At 39.3% G+C, this 16258-nt stretch overlaps 1 protein-coding gene and 1 long non-coding RNA gene across 2 annotated transcripts in view; one reads left to right on the forward strand and one right to left on the reverse strand.

The window, feature by feature from the left end:
* The window catches only part of LOC308668677, a 33544-nt gene that overhangs the window by 1961 nt on the left and 15325 nt on the right, over positions 1-16258 (forward strand). The window lies entirely within an intron of this gene.
* Positions 773-4407, reverse strand: ZBTB38 (zinc finger and BTB domain containing 38; the record flags this gene model as incomplete). The annotated part of the gene is made up of 1 exon (XM_081328734.1): positions 773-4407. Exon 1 carries the CDS (start codon positions 4364-4366, stop codon positions 773-775), a length of 3594 nt encoding a protein of 1197 aa, XP_081184860.1. The 5' UTR covers positions 4367-4407.

Raw genomic sequence — 16258 nt, forward strand, 5'->3', positions numbered from 1 at the left:
GAATCATGTATAATGCTATCATATTTAAACTTCACTTGCACATCAGTCTGCAAATCTGCAAATCTGATAGCATTAATATATAATGAGCTGATGACACATTGTGGTACATGTTAAGAATATAAATATTTATTATAATAATACATCTGGCTGATTGTACGATGTACCATTCATAAGCTCTTACAAAATTGTTCGGTAACAGCATATTCACACTTCGAATGGCTGAGTGGACTACTCAAATAACAAATGCTAGAATCTTAACCAGATGTTTATTGTGTACACATTAAACTAGGGCTAAATTAAAATTTTAAAACAGTGTTGACCTTTGAACCAATTATGGAAGAAAGATGTAATTTCTTCTAGCAGAAAACACTTTAACCTTACTATATATTCTGGATGGATATCACTCATTTTTTAGTTGCCCAAAATGATTCATATTCTTAACAGGTTAGGCATATTTCCAGTACAACAGTAAATTCTTTATAATATCCTTTTAAACATTTCAGTTAAGCATATTCTTTTTTACATAAACTTTCTTCTGAGGGATATTAATATCTCCTTATACTTTTTTAGGCTTCATTAACTTCAGTATATTTTCCAAATTTTGCTTTTTATGGCACATTTAAAATGTAAAGTATGCAATATATTTATGTGAAAAATATATATCTCAAATTTTAAGAACTTCCATAAATTTGGATTTTTTTTGCATTAATTGCTTGCTTCTATGGCCTTTCATCTTTCTATTTTAATCTTTGTTGCCACACCCTTTTCTTACTCAGAGTCCAGCATCCAATGCAGTATTCTGAATATTACTGGCTTTGAAACTTTCTGCATCAGTTAGGCATTTAGTTAGGAGAGGTTTAGCTGTTTCCTGTTGCTCTGAATCAAAGAAATGTTGACTTTTATATGATTTAGAGCTTTCATTAAACAAACAGTCTTTTCTGTCCTCTTGCTTAGGTGGTTTAAACAAATGCTTCTTCTGGTGCATCCCAAGAGCAGCTGCCGTCTTACAAACCTTGGGGCACTGAAAACATGCATAGCCTTTTCCAGTGTGCTCACGCTTATGCCTTTGCTCATGATTCCTTTTGGTGGAAAGATATAAGAAGCCCTGAAAACAAAATTGACAGTGGTAGCGTTTTTCTCCTGTATGGATTCTTTCGTGTATTTTGAGTGTTTCATTGAGAGTGAATGCTTTGTTACAGTGTTGACAGATGAAATCCTTGACGGCAGAATGGGTGCGTTCATGCTTCTGTAAATTGCTAGAGATTGAAAAACTTTTCCCACAGGTCTTGCAAAGGTAGGGTTTCTCCCCCACATGACACCGTTTATGCACCCTTAGGGTAGAATTGCTCTGGAAATGCTTTTGGCATAAATCACAAGTGAAAGTCTCAGACTCTGTGGTCTCCCAGTGTGAGTGGTCATGGGATACTTCTGTAGAAGTATTCTCCCTTTCACAGAGCTTACAATAAAGATCTGGCATTTTCTCTTCCCCTTCTTGATTACAGACCTTCTCTTCAGGAATATTCCTAAGAGCATAAGTGGTGACATAGGCCTTCTCACTTTCCTGACAGGAATTTCTGCTCCTGTATTTCTCTTTCCATTTTGCTTTTCTCATTTTTCTTAGTTGTTTAGATTTCTTTTTTGGTTTGTAATTGTAATATGGCCGCCAAGGTTTATCATTAGAGTCATGGTCGCTGATATCATCACCCATTTCACTTTCAATGTCTGCCTGACAAACTCGAGACATGCTTCTCTCTCTCTTTTCCCGTTCTGCAACCTGAACTGTCTGATCACCTTTGGATTCATATTTAGATTTTCTGCCTTTTTTGTAAAACAGTTTGGACCCCAAAATATGTCTTTTCACAATAGCTTCATTTCCAATTTTAACTGTTATTTGACAAAGTGGAGCAACATTGCTGTCAGCAGATGTTCCTGGCAGTGCAGGTTTTGCGATATAAGTTTCAGTCTTACTTGAAGTTTCAATGATGTGTGTAGGTGTGTTAGAAGGTATCCCTGTATTTGTTGTATATTTTACCTCCTTTAAAGTTGCTTCTCTGTCATATAGGGGGACCTTTTTCTTTTCTTTATTGCTTTTTGTTCTACTATTGCCATTTTCTGACTCATATATAAGATCATTGCTTGCTACTTGACTGATTGTGATATCTGAAGTCCCCTTATCACTTCTTCCTACTGCATTGACAGCATTACTGTGCATTATCACTGAGGAAACTCTTCCACTATGCACTATAACAGAAGATGCTGGATTGTTATAGCTAATAACAGAGGTTGAATTCTCATGGGAATTGCTATTACTAATTGCTTGACAAGAGGAATCGTATTCCTGAGGACCAGAATCCTCAACAGAAGATAATGTCCTTCTGTTAGTGGGAGCGTTATTGTTAAGATCTGTCCTTGATGAAATTTTCCAGGAAGAAACATTTGGAGGATTTTCAGATGTTGCTGTAACATCACCACACGAAGAACTATCCAAAGAAATACTGGAAGCTGGCAATATATTGTGTTCAAAATTCAAGGATGACAGTTCAGATGTGACAGTATTCTGAATAATACAGGTACTAGATGGCGCTTCATTAACTTGTACACTTTCATATGATGCGTTTCCGTAACTTTTATATGGTGCCCTTTTACATTTCATAGGCAAAAGCCTGTAAAGCTTGTAAGGATATACATTTGGTTTTAAGCCGCCATTAGCTGTTTTCTTGTTTACACCAAGTCGGTGATCAATTGCATGAAAAGATTTCTGATGGTTTTTGAGTATATAGTATGTCATAAAAGTCTCAAGACAGAAGATACATTGGTATCGCCTTTCACCCGTGTGCCAGATTTCGTGTCTAGTACGGTACTCTGCTAACGCAAAGACTTTGTTGCAATAATGGCATGGATAGGTTCTTCTCCAAGAATGAACATTTGAATGTCTTCGGAGGCTAGACAAGGTAACATAGGTACGTTTACAAACACTGCAAGTATAAAGTATCTGTCCACCGACAACTTTAACAAAATGGTCTGTTTCTGGCATTGTACCGTTTGTGGCAGGATAATCAGTAATCTCATTTTCAGTTTCTGTGGGGTCTGGGCTTACATATGAGGTGCCAGTTCTTTCATTTGAAGGAGCAAAATTATCCAGACTATTCCGCTCATTTTCATTTTCAACACACAAATTATTCAGACCCCTACATTCTTGTTCATGAGTCTCTAGTCCAGCAATATTTTCACACTGTTTGCTACAATATTTGCAAACTAAAGTCTCTTGAGATTGTGAATGAAGTTTAAGATGAGTGCTTAACTGAGTTTTATCATTCAATGATTTAGTACAACAATTGCAGTTGTAAGGATGTGGAATGTCCATAGCTATTGATCCAGAAAGGTTATCTGATTTATTTTCATTTTCCTTAGAAGAGAGAATATTGGCTTTATTTGCCTGGCAGTTTTGAAAAGAATGGCTGTGGTCATTTATGACTTTATGGGGAGCCTCTGAACTGCTTCCCTTGTGGGCTGATATCTTTACAGTAGGAGCATCTGTGATCTGGGAGTTAAATATAGCCTTTGGTGCATTATATGAGTGTGTTACTGATTTAACTGGAGGCACTAACTCTGCAACTTCAGAACAATCTTCACCTGTTTTATAAAGTGGGGTGTTTTCATAATAAAAGGAATTTTGTTGTAAAGCATTGCAACCTGTTGTAACAGCATAGGAATGTTCAGCTAATGTGCTGGCTCTCTCAGCCTCTTTGCATGCATCAGTCCTGTCCAAATCACTATTGGATGCTTTATTTGTTTCAGGCATTTTTTTAAAATTTGCCCTCAGGTCAAGAGGAGAAAACAAATTATTACTACTTTCAGTTTCAAAAATTGAGTATGCATTCGTGATTCTTGGTCCATTTGTAATGGCTGAATCTTCCTGTCTTTTTTCTTCTTTCACGTCATTTTTTTCAGTATTGCAAAATGAATACAGACGAGGGGAACTGGAAAGGCTCTTTTCTGTAAGATCTTCTAAAAAAGATATTCCCAATTTTTTGCCAGCAGCGGCAAGATCCACAAGAGACTCTTGTTTTTTAACAATTACTGTAGAACTATAGATGTAATTAAGTATCTCTGTGAACACTTCAGCCTTCAGACCATCTAGTTCTAACACATGTCCAGAAATGCAGATTGCATGACTCCAAAATATATTTTTGAAATAAAGGCTTGAAGCAGCCAGGATATTACTATGGGCTTTGAATTTGGTATCTTCTACAATTATGGTGACATCACATAAAATGCCCCGAATGCGTTGTTCATTTAATATGGAAAGGACTGTGTCACTGTGAAAGTCATCTTTGAGATCCTTTAAGTGGGACATGATGGTCATCTGTTTAAATAAAGAAGAGATTTTAAAATCAAGATCAAATGCTAATACTTATTGTCCCCATACCCCATCACAAAGTGATCACACTCGGCCACCTACAATACATACTAATTAAAATATCTGCAGTACAATTAAAACATATAATGAGATCAACAAACAACAAACAACGATAAATAAAGAAAAAGTGGACAAATATGAAGTTCAGAGGATACCTCAAGAATAGTTGTTTTTAGGAGTTTTTTAAAAGTCAATAGGGAATATGATCTCCAGTGCAGACTATGCCAGAGCAGTGACACTGTTATAATTGACCAACAAGATTCAGAAACCATCAGTCAGTGCCAGCTTCTTTAGCCAAAGAATATTTTTTTAAAAAAAATCATAGAAAGGTAACTACAATTATCATTAAAAAGCTAGCTCCCCCCATGTTAGTGTATTTATGTATTCATCGAACTATTTTACCATAAAACAAAATCATAATTGTTGCTATGGAGAATTGCTGCTTGGTCATCAATGAACAATTAGTCTTGCATACAGATCATTGCTGAAATCTGTGATTATGCATTTCCCAACAGCTGCAACCCTCTAGGCATGATATGAGGAAAGAATATAATGACTTCCTAACTCTTATAGACCAGGGGGCAAAATAAAGAGTTTGATACATGATGCTTAAACAGGCAGGCAAATAACACTAGGCAGGCTTTATAGGACTGTGAATTAAAACAATGGCATAAAAGGGAACAAACCTGCTCAAGAATATATGCTGTTTTGGAGGGGATAAGGGCACAATTGAAATATATTGTATATTGTTAGTTGTTATATGAGAAGAAATATAGGTAATAAAAATGGTCTCCAGGGGGTGGGTGCATTGTAGTATTTGTATTTTTATATTGTTTTTTTATTTATAAATGGGATTAAAAAAATTAGATTTGTATGTGTTATGTTTGTATATTTCTATTTGAATAAAAAATAAAATAATGAAATTGAATAAAACAATGGCATAAATTTGATTAAGGTAGGCCAAATAGACTTCCCATCACTACCTGTATCTTGTGCCATAGCTTCAACATAGCCATGATAACACACACATACAGCAACATTTGGACAACCATGATCTGTGGGAAGGAAATGCAGAAAACCTTACTCTTGGCTGCCATCTAGTGGTGCCTGCAGATTTACAGTTTAGATCTTGTATGCCTAAATAAGAGCTTTTCCCTTGGGCAAGGGGAAGATACTGAACATTTATACAGTTGCCTATCTCATATACATGATTCCCATATTGCTCAGGCCCACTACTGCTGCTTCAGAACATGAGAGAATATGCACTGAGCATATATCTGAAACTTCTTAAAGCAGCTGCAACTCTTTATATCACAAACCCCAGTAAACAGAGATTTAATTAATTAATTAATTAATTAATTTTAGAGGGCTTACAAGCTGCTTCTATCAGAATTGACCTTAGTGGCATACAATTTCCCCTTTATAATTAGGATAAAAATAAAAGTCAAGATATAAAAACTCAGCATAATCAATAGAATCACCTATGTAAGTCCCAGAAATGAAACACTATCTACAAAACAGAATTGCAGATAGTTCTCATTTAACAATTGCCTTGTTTAGCAATAATTCAGTTACAATGGTGATGAAAAATGTGGACAGAGAGGACCACTCGTTTGAAAGAGGGGCCAAAGAGGCCATCTATGTCAGAATTGAACAGCCTTCTCTCAACAGAGGGGGAGGGATATGACATCATCTTCAGTCTACAACACAGTCCTTTCAACAGTTCCAAGAAGGCTTCACACCCAATTGCACTCTTCAGGTGACCCTGTTGACACAGATAAGCCTCCAGGTGGCATCAATAACTCACTAAAAGAATACAAATGACCAGCTGTCTACAAAGAATATAAATCCTTTCATTCCCCACCATCCCCTCAGCTGAAGAAGCTTCTTGGATGAGAAGCAAAACGTCTTCAAAGAGAAAAAAGAAAGCACTTTTGGGACATGAAAAAGCACTTTTGGGACAACCATGACCTGGATGACTGAGAATCTTCACAGACAGCGATGATAACTGAGCAGTTAGATGGAAGAGGACTGTTAAGAGGCAGATACAGTGAAAATAAGTATCCTAAATGAAACTTCAATCATGAAATTTAGTGAGAAAAAGGAAGTATATTCAATATTACAGGGTGGATGGTTGGGATGCTCCATGAATATTATAAATATTATAATTTCTGCTAAGACTCATATTTTTATTTATTTATTTTAATTCCATTTATATCCCGCCCTTCTCCGAAGACTCAGGGCGGCTTACGCTTTGTGTTGTAAAAAAGGTTACATATTTTTTAATAGAATGTAATCCAATTTAGCTGAATGATACTTATTGTAAGAGTTGTTTCTGACTCTGGTAAGATAAATTGCCAAACAATTTTGCAAATCCAGGCTAGGTCTCTCTCCTTAGTGGCTGTTTTTAAAAGTTTGGGAGTGCGTGAGAAAGTAAGCCAGATTCCAGATATTTGAATAGCTGTTATATAAATTCTCATTTGGAAAGCTAAAGTTACACGTCAGAATTCCTGTTGACTGCCAAGGGAGGTAGGCAGAGCCTTGCCCATTCACAAAACACTTTCTTGTCACAAAATAACATTCACCATATCCGGCATCCAGGATGCTTCCAGGTACCTCAACTTTCTCTCTCTTTTTGGGACAAAGAAGTACCTAAGAATGTCTGTGGTGCTCATGTAGGGCCTTGAAGGATTCTTGTAAATAAAAAGGATAACAAGCCTCAGGCACTGGCTTTGCAGTAAGCCAACATTTCATGCATTTTTTTTATTTGAAGACTTTAAACAAAATAAATACAAATGAGACAAAGACCCTTAAAAGCTCTAAAGAAAATACCTGTGACCAACTTAAACTCATAACCCAGCTAGGTTTGATCATAAATAAACTCAAAGAAGGAGACATAAATGGCATTGGATGTACACAGCTGCGCTACCTCATATTAAAATCTAGCTCAAATACTAAAATGTATTGGATACAAAGCCACAAAAATAGGCATATATTTCTTCTTTGGATTGGGAGGGTTTGCAAAAATACATCAGTATGGGGGATACAGTCAATAGATTTGGGATGAATGGTTCAGGCTTGTTTGGATTTCTGAAAAGAAATTCAACATTACATTTATCAAATTATTTTTGCTGGGAAAAAATGACCTCTATATGTTGTAATGATTTCTCCCAGACACACACAAACATACAATAATCCCACACATCAGAAAACTATTAGTGATAAACTTTTGTAATTTTGAGATACTATTTATTATAATCTTTTGCTAGGATCGGCTTTTATAACTCTACTTCTCTATTAATTCTGCAGTAAAAATGTATATGGGTTACAATTACCCCATGTGATTGCAATGAAATAGTGCAAAGACTAATATTTAAAAAGGCATTATAAATATAATAATGGTTTTATTATTATGAAATCATAAAGTACAATAATGCTATTTATAAAACAAACCATGCTTATGTGATAAATTAATTCAGGATCAATCTTTGGAACTGGAAGGTATAAAAATAATTAAGCTATGTTTTAGAGATCATAATTTCTAGATTACAATGTCAGCCATTAAATGGTTTTTAAAAATTAGCATAAGTATTGAATTCATATATTGTATAAGTTAAATATAAGTTGGTAAGTTGTAATTTTGCTTTTGTGTCCATATCTCACAAATTTATATTTATTTATAAACATGAAAAGAAATGTAAATGCATACTAATCAGAACGATAATGTCTTGAAATTACAATGTAGTTCATTTTTTGACCCCACGTATGGAAACCTATATTCATTTGAAGGCTAATATAAAAGAAAGAATCTTCAAAATAAAGAATGTTGATACGACTATACTTTAGCTAAGCAGTTGCAGCCCTTTAGATAAAAGGGCTTCAATAGACAAATATTAAGATCATGCTATGTGTTATGGAATTAGAAATACAAGCATTTGACATCTAAAGTAAATTACACAATTGCAACTATGGCCTTTGATTAAGGTTGGTTTAACCCAGTAATGAAGGCTATCAACTTTGTCTTCTGACATATAAACTAATGAAATTTACAAATTCATTCCCTTCCTTTTCTCTCTACCTGCTGACAAAACAACAGGACCCCATTGTTTACAAAGGATTGATAATTTAATTTGACTTAATATTTCTAAGCTTCCAAAAATATTTTTTTCCATTGACAAATGAACAAAAAATAGGGAAGAGAATTGGGTGGTGGTGGGGGAAATACTTAGGTATATATAGATCATAATTGTCTGATATCTTTAGATATTTTAATTTTCTAAATAAATCTTTCTATTTTCATTGGAGTAGCTGAATATCATTTTTGGGAGTAGCATATCATTATTTTTGCAATTGAAATTATTGGCTATATATTTCACTAATAAACTCCATAAACAATCTTCAAGGAATGTTGAATGATTTTGCTGGATATAACTTTCTTTTTACAATAACACCTATATGCACAAAATGTATGTATCTCCATTTTAGCAACTATTTTGCACTTTAAAAAACAATGGGTGATTGCTAGAACTTCTGCAGGCAAAATATTTTTCATTGCACATTTGCATTTTTCTATTGGAAACGTATATATACGTATTTCTATTTCTACACATTTGAAGACTATTATACTAGAAAGAATCTTCAATAGAAAGAGTGTTGAGTGGAATGTTCATTGAACAATTAATCAAGTCTGCACACAGCCTCTTCCATATACAGCAGAAAAACAGATTCCTCCTGAATTCAGTCTAGAAAACAACTTGCATGTTTGACCACAGATGTTTTGTGGATGTCTGAACCAGTTTAATCACTGGAGTAATTAATGACTTAAATTTACCTGAAACAGAATGTATTGTATGAATCTCTAAATGGGATTTTTCCTGTTATGCCCCTACTTCCTTATTGTCTCTCATACTTGCATTACCGGTATCTTGGTCTTGTATGTGTGACCACAAGATGGAGCTCAGTTCAAAGGAGACTACATCAGACTATAGGAAAAAAATAACAAATATAATTTTAGTAACATGAGTAATTTATTTCCAAGTTGCCACATTATTTTTTAGTCATTTGCAACTAACAAATCCTGATTTATTTATCATTCCCCAGCATCTAGTAGACAAACTGGGCCTTTTATCCATAGCAGAACATCCAGATTCAACCATAGTTTCATTCCATGCAGCATTAACCTTGTGAACTCTCAGGCTTCCTCCTTCCGTTATATATTCAAGATGGACAGTATTTAATATTTTATTATGTATATGTAGGAGGGTGGATTTATACATATGTTGTTTATAGTATGTTTTAGGTGCGTGTCATGTATGTTTCACTTAGAGAGCCGGCAACTAAATTTCATTTTTGATGTGTGTTGTTGTGCCCACAGTAAAAAAATGACAAGATTATCTTATCTTATGTAACATCAAGACTTCCTATGGACTGACTTTGTCTTATATCACTGGAAATTATGAGCACAATCAATACTTTATATTTCCTATTTACTCAGAACTGATTAAATGCCAGTATCAGATACTGGCATTTATTAAAATTATCCACAGATTATCATCATCCATATACTTGTCTCAGATTGCACTCCTAAAAAAAGGTCCTGATGAAACAAGAAGATTGAGTAGCCATATTTGTTGCAGCATATGAATAATGGGCTGATAAAACAGTGACAAAATTGAGGGTTCTGATTTGCATACTGTTTGAGTCATGATAGCCGTCATGGGACTGTGAAGGAGAAAGATGTATTATCTCTGAAGATACAGTTCTATAGTTAAACAAAGATGGTTTGTGTTATGTATGGGGATAATAAAATACAAGCAGCAGTTCATTGTGACCATCAGGTGGCGCTGTGCTGTAACAGGATTGGCTGGTAAGCGCTCAGCGAGGAAAACCCAAATAAGGGATTGGCTGCCAGTGCACCTGACCAGGTATATAAGGGGTACAGGTAACCCCTTTCTTCACTTCAGTACTACCACCAATAAAGAGCTGCTATGCTGAATCCTTTGTCTGTTGTCAGACCATGCGGCCAAGAACCCTCAACACAATAGTGACAACGAAGGTGGGATCCTGTTTCTCCTGAGGGGCTGAAGTCACTAAGGATCGGAGGGAAAAAACAATTCCCCGAACCTTCCTTGGCTGGCTAAGCAAGTGCTTGCGGTCAGTAAAGCGGAGAAACAGGATAACCATGGTGCAGTACAGACAGGTTCCGCCATTCGATATGCGGCATCCCAAGAGATGGGCTTCACACCTGAGTCAGGTGTGATCTTGCGGGCTAACCGGATCACTGATGATATCCAGAAAGGAGCATTCCTGACCTGCCTGAGCGGCCCAGCGATCCACGACCTGGCCGTTAGCCTCTGCGTGCCGACAGCGATCAAGACCGTGTCGTACAAGGACGTCGTGGAGAAGCTGAATAATCATTTCAAGCCGCGAATGTCCGAACTGGCGTGGCGAGGCCAGTTCGACCAACGGTGCCAGCGAATTTATCGTAGCTCTACGGGAAGCCGCGCACCTGTGCAATTTTAATAATTTAGAAGAAAGGTTGCAGGATCGGTTGGTGTGTGGGCTCCGAGACAAGCAACTGCAGCAGCGCCTATATGCCCGGCCAACGATCACATTACAAGATGCTCAGGATGAGATCTTGGCCAGCAAAGCCACTGGGGGAGCAGTAAACGCGACCCATCAAACTCGACCCAGCAGCCCAGGCGGTTCCATTCATCATGGAGAGGCTGTGGATGGCGGAATCGGAGAAGTGGCGGAGGAGGCTGAGATTGATGCCATGCATCAAAAGCAAGGAAGACAGCAACCGCGGTGCGACAACAATGGAAGCCAGCGGAAGACACCAGCAACTAGCAAATGCACAAGCTGCAACTGCAAAGAAACCACTCAAAAATGCGCTAGCTGCAGGGGAAACCATCCGAGGGTGACCTGCAAGTTCAGATCCGTTAAGTGCCGGTTCTGCGGTAAGACAGGACACATCGCGGCCGTCTGCCGAAATCGCACGCGGAACAACTTGCACAAACTTCAATTGGTGGACGCGTGGCCTAAAGGTACTGAGTCCCCTCATCTCAACTCTCCTCAGCCCTCTCCTACCAAAGTCCACGGGAACAAGGTGACCGTCTCTCACACACAGACATTCACCGGGTTCTCACACCAAAAATAACATTAGAGGTCCAGTTGCAAGGGGTACCTTGCAAGATGGAGTTCGACTCCGGATCCGCATTCTCCATCATTTCTAGTGATGCATTTAGAGCAGTTTGCGGCCGGAGCAAACAGGGTCCTTTGAAGCCCACCAACATTCAGTTAGCTGATTTCCAGCATGCACCCATTAAAGTTAAGGGGGTGGCCACCATGTTAGTAGGGTTCAAGAACTTCCAGGGTCCTTTGGACGTCCTGGTAGCCGAGGGCCGGAGGACCAGTTTAGTGGGGCTTAATTGGTTTCAGGCTCTGGGAATAGGGATCTCAGGGATCCATAGCATCCAGACCAAAAGCCTCGAATCCGTCTGCAAAACGTTTGCAGACATATTCGATGGCAAGTTGGGTAAATACACAGGGCCCCCAATGTTTAAATTGAACCCCAATATTCTCCCCGTAAGAATAAAACCCTGTAGAGTCCCCTTCGCTCTCAAGCACAAGATTGAGAGCGAATTGGATAAATTAGTGGGTCAAGGGGTGTTAGAACCCGTGGACGGGGGAGAGTGGGAGACCCCGATAGTCACCCCACTCAAAGCCAACGGGTAAGTGAGAATTTGCACGGATTATAAGGCCACGGTGAACCGGGCCCTAAATCCGCATGCTTACCCGGTTCCAACAGTGAGACACGTCCTCTCTGCACTCCAGGGTGGCACCATCTTTGCCAAGCTCGACTTGGCGCAAGTGTATCAGCAGCTCCCCGTTACCAGGGAGACAGCAGTCGCTCAGACTATTGTAACTCACAGAGGAGCCTTCAGAGTCAACTGATTGCAATTCGGAGTCTCTGTGGCTCCTAGAATCTTTCAGGAGGTGATGGAGAGGACTCTGAAGGGCATATCTGGGGTATGCCCATACTTTGATGATGTCCTCATTGCTGGAGATTCTGAGGAGGTCTTGGCTGACAGGTTGCAGGCTGTGTTAAGCAGATTCCGTTCTGCAGGGCTGAAACTTAAGAAGGACAAATGCAGTATTGGAGTGGCATCAACTGAATTCCTGGGGTTCAGAATTGATGCCAAAGGAATTCACCCTACTGATTCAAAGGTAAGAGCAATTAAAATGGCTCCTACTCCAAAGAACAAAGCTGAATTGCAAGCTTTCTTGGGGTTGCTTAATTTCTATCATGCCTTTTTACCCCACAAAGCAGCAATTGCTGAGCCGTTACACAGGCTCTTAGACAAGAAAACTCCTTGGAATTGGACCAAGGTCCACGAACAGAGTTTTAGGAACTTAAAAGACCTATTGTCATGCAACTCAACTGTCACACATTTTATTGAAACCAAAGCCATCTGCATTGCATGCGATGCATCCCCCTATGGAGTGGGTGCTGTCCTAAGTCACATAGAGGACAATGGGGAGCAGAGACCTATCGCTTATTACTCCCGGACACTGTCAAGGGCAGAAAGGAATTATGCCCAAATAGATAAGGCCCTGGCAATAGTGTCAGGGGTCAAGAAATTTCATGATTACTTATATGGCAGGGAATTCACTATCTTCACGGACCATAAGCCTCTGCTGGGGTTGTTCACGACTGACAGGCAAACCCCACAAATCCTATCCCCAAGGATGATGAGGTAGTCCATATTCCTTTCAGCATACACATGCAAACTGGTTCATAAACCAGGAAAGGACATGGGTTAAGCAGATTAAGCAGATTAAGCAGATTACCAGTAGCCACTACAGAACCGGATCCAGCACCTGCTGAACAGATTATGGCAATTCAGGACCTGCCAGAATGCCCACTCCACGCTAAGGACATTGCTGCAGGTACCACAGCAGATAAGGTTCTCAGCAGAGTACTGGTGTGGGTGGCCTCAGAGTGGCAGGGAAAGAGTGCAGGCCCGGAATTTCAGGCATTCTTCACGAGGAGACATGAGCTGTCTTCTCATAAGGGATGCCTATTGTGGGGTAGCAGGGTCATCATTCCTGAGAAATTTAGCGATAAGGTTTTACGGTCATTACATGAGGGACACCCGGGCATAGTCAGGATGAAAGCCTTAGCCAGGAGTTATTTGTGGTGGCCGGGCCTGGATAAAGCTATTGAGGTAGCAGGGTGTTACGCATGCCAAAGATCTAGGCCAGATCAGCCACACGCACCGGTCCACAAGTGGGAGGTGACGCACAACCCCTGGTCCAGAATCCACATAGATTATGCTGGCCTTTTTCAAGGCCAAACTTTCTTAGTGGTAGTGGACAGCTACTCCAAGTGGCTAGAGGTGGTACCAGTGACCAGTATGACCACAGCCAAAACGGTTCAGGTACTAAGGGCACTCTTTGCTACTCATGGCCTGCCTGATGTGATAGTTTCGGATAATGGCCCACAATTCACATCTGCTGATTTCCAGGATTTCACGAGGGCCAACTTGATTAGACACGTCATCTCTGCGCCCTTTCACCCGTCGTCTAATGGGCAGGCAGAACGTATGGTGAGGACGACTAAGGACGCTTTGAGACGCATCATCAGCGGTGACTGGCATCAGAGGTTGGCCCAATTCCTTCTGGCTCAACACACTATCCCGTGCACAACCACAGGCAAGAGTCCAGCTGAACTGCATTGGGGCAGACGTCTTATCACAAAGTTGGACAGACTCCACCCTGACATAGTGGCCGCAGAGACAGAACAACCTTTGCCCCCCAGGGAACTACACACGGGAAACCAAGTTTGGGTCAGGAACTACGGGCTGGGACATGTGTGGATTCTGGGGAAGGTAATTGACAGAACAGGGCCGCTGTCTTACATTGTAGAGGTGGAGGGGGGTCGCCAGGTCAGGAGACACATCGACCAAATCAGGAAATGGGTTCCTGAAAGGTCACAGGGCGACCAATCCACCCAACCACAAACATGGGGTTTAGGGGAAGAAGAAGATCTTCCGGACACTACTGTTGCCAGAGGCTTTTGGCAGGCCTGAACAGCAATGGGTTGCAAGGCCCCAGAGCCAGGACTCAACTTATGATGCAACTGTCCAGGGAGGGGAGCAACCCCTGAGAAGGTCAACCAGGACTCATAGGCCACCTGCTTATCTAGAGGACTATTTAAGGACGTAAGGAAGGACGCAAAGTGTCTAAGCATCACCAAGAAGCATGTGTTAGAAATAAAAAATTGTTTATTTTTTTATTATGGGGGAAGGGGTGTTATGTATGGGGATAATAAAATACAAGCAGCAGTTCATTGTGACCATCAGGTGGCGCTGTGCTGTAACAGGATTGGCTGGTAAGCGCTCAGCGGGAAAACCCAAATAAGGGATTGGCTGCCAGTGCACCTGGCCAGGTATATAAGGGGTACAGGTAACCCCTTTGTTCACTTCAGTACTACCACCAATAAAGAGCTGCTATGCTGAATCCTTTGTCTGTTGGCGGACCATGCGGCCAAGAACCCACAACACAATAGTTTGTATTTTCCTTCTTCTCTGTTAAGGCACAGTATACAGAATAACAGAGATGGAAGGGGCCTTGGAGGTCTTCCAGTCCAATCCTCTCCTCAAGCAGGAGACCCTATACCATTCTAGAAAAATGGCTGTCCAATCTCTTCTTAAAAACCTATAGTGACAGGGCACCCACAATTTCCAGAGGCAAACCATTCTACTGGTTAATTGTTCTCACTGTCAGGAAATTTCTTCCTAGTTGTATGGAAGGTTGGATCTCTCTTTGGTAAGTTTCCATCCATTACTTCCTATTCTGACCTCAAATGGTTTGGAGAACAGCTTGACCCTCTCTTCTCTGTGACAGCTGCTCAAATATTGAAAGATTGCTATCATGTCACTTGTAGCCCTTCTCTTTGATAGACTACATTCCCAATTCCTGTGATTGTTCTTCATATGTTTTAGACTCCAGCTCTCAAATCATCTTTGTTGATTTTCTCTGCACCCTCTCTACCGTCTTAACATCTTTTTTGTATCATGGTGATTGTATACATCAGACCAACTTCCTAAAAGGGATAGAGTTTGACTTTATGTTCCTCTAAAAAGAAGGATCTAACAGAGTCCATATGAACATTAAGCATGCAAACAAAAGAGTTACTTTTAAAATTTGACTCTGTTTGTCAAGTCATGACTCAAATGCTTTGAAGCCTCATTCATTTCCATTCAAAATTAACCATATACTTAAATCCCTTATAGGAAATTAACTTAAGCAGTGTTTCCCATAAATTGCTCCTTAGTTGTGATCTTTGGATAGAGACCCCAGTTTAAAATATTTGTATAAATATTGTGCCCATTTGTTCCAATTTGTATATTGAATAAGGCACAAAGACAAATATAAGCATAATGAAACTAAAATAAAATGAAATAACCAGAATGAAAATAAAACATTTATTAAATATGAATCTTAGGTAAATCTTAGGATATAGTAGCAGTATAGAGTTTTGTGCTGTCTTAAAATAATCAACATATTTGTTCTAAGCTTAATTCTGATTATATTTACTTGCTTGTAACAAAGAAGTCCTAATAGACCCAAGCTGCCTAATAATAATGATAATACGGCCTATAACTACTAATTATGTGTGCGTTCTAAAGATTAAAATGATAAAACAGCTATCCTTTATGCCTCAATGAAACTCAAGTGAAAAATCAAAGTCAATATCCAGCAGTCAAACAAACTAAGATGATGAAATGCTGGAAGATAGCCAAAACAAGATAATGCTTGAACAGAGTAAAC

The sequence above is a fragment of the Vipera berus genome (assembly GCF_964194415.1).
Source record: "Vipera berus genome assembly, chromosome: 5".
Lineage (NCBI taxonomy): Eukaryota > Metazoa > Chordata > Lepidosauria > Squamata > Viperidae > Vipera > Vipera berus.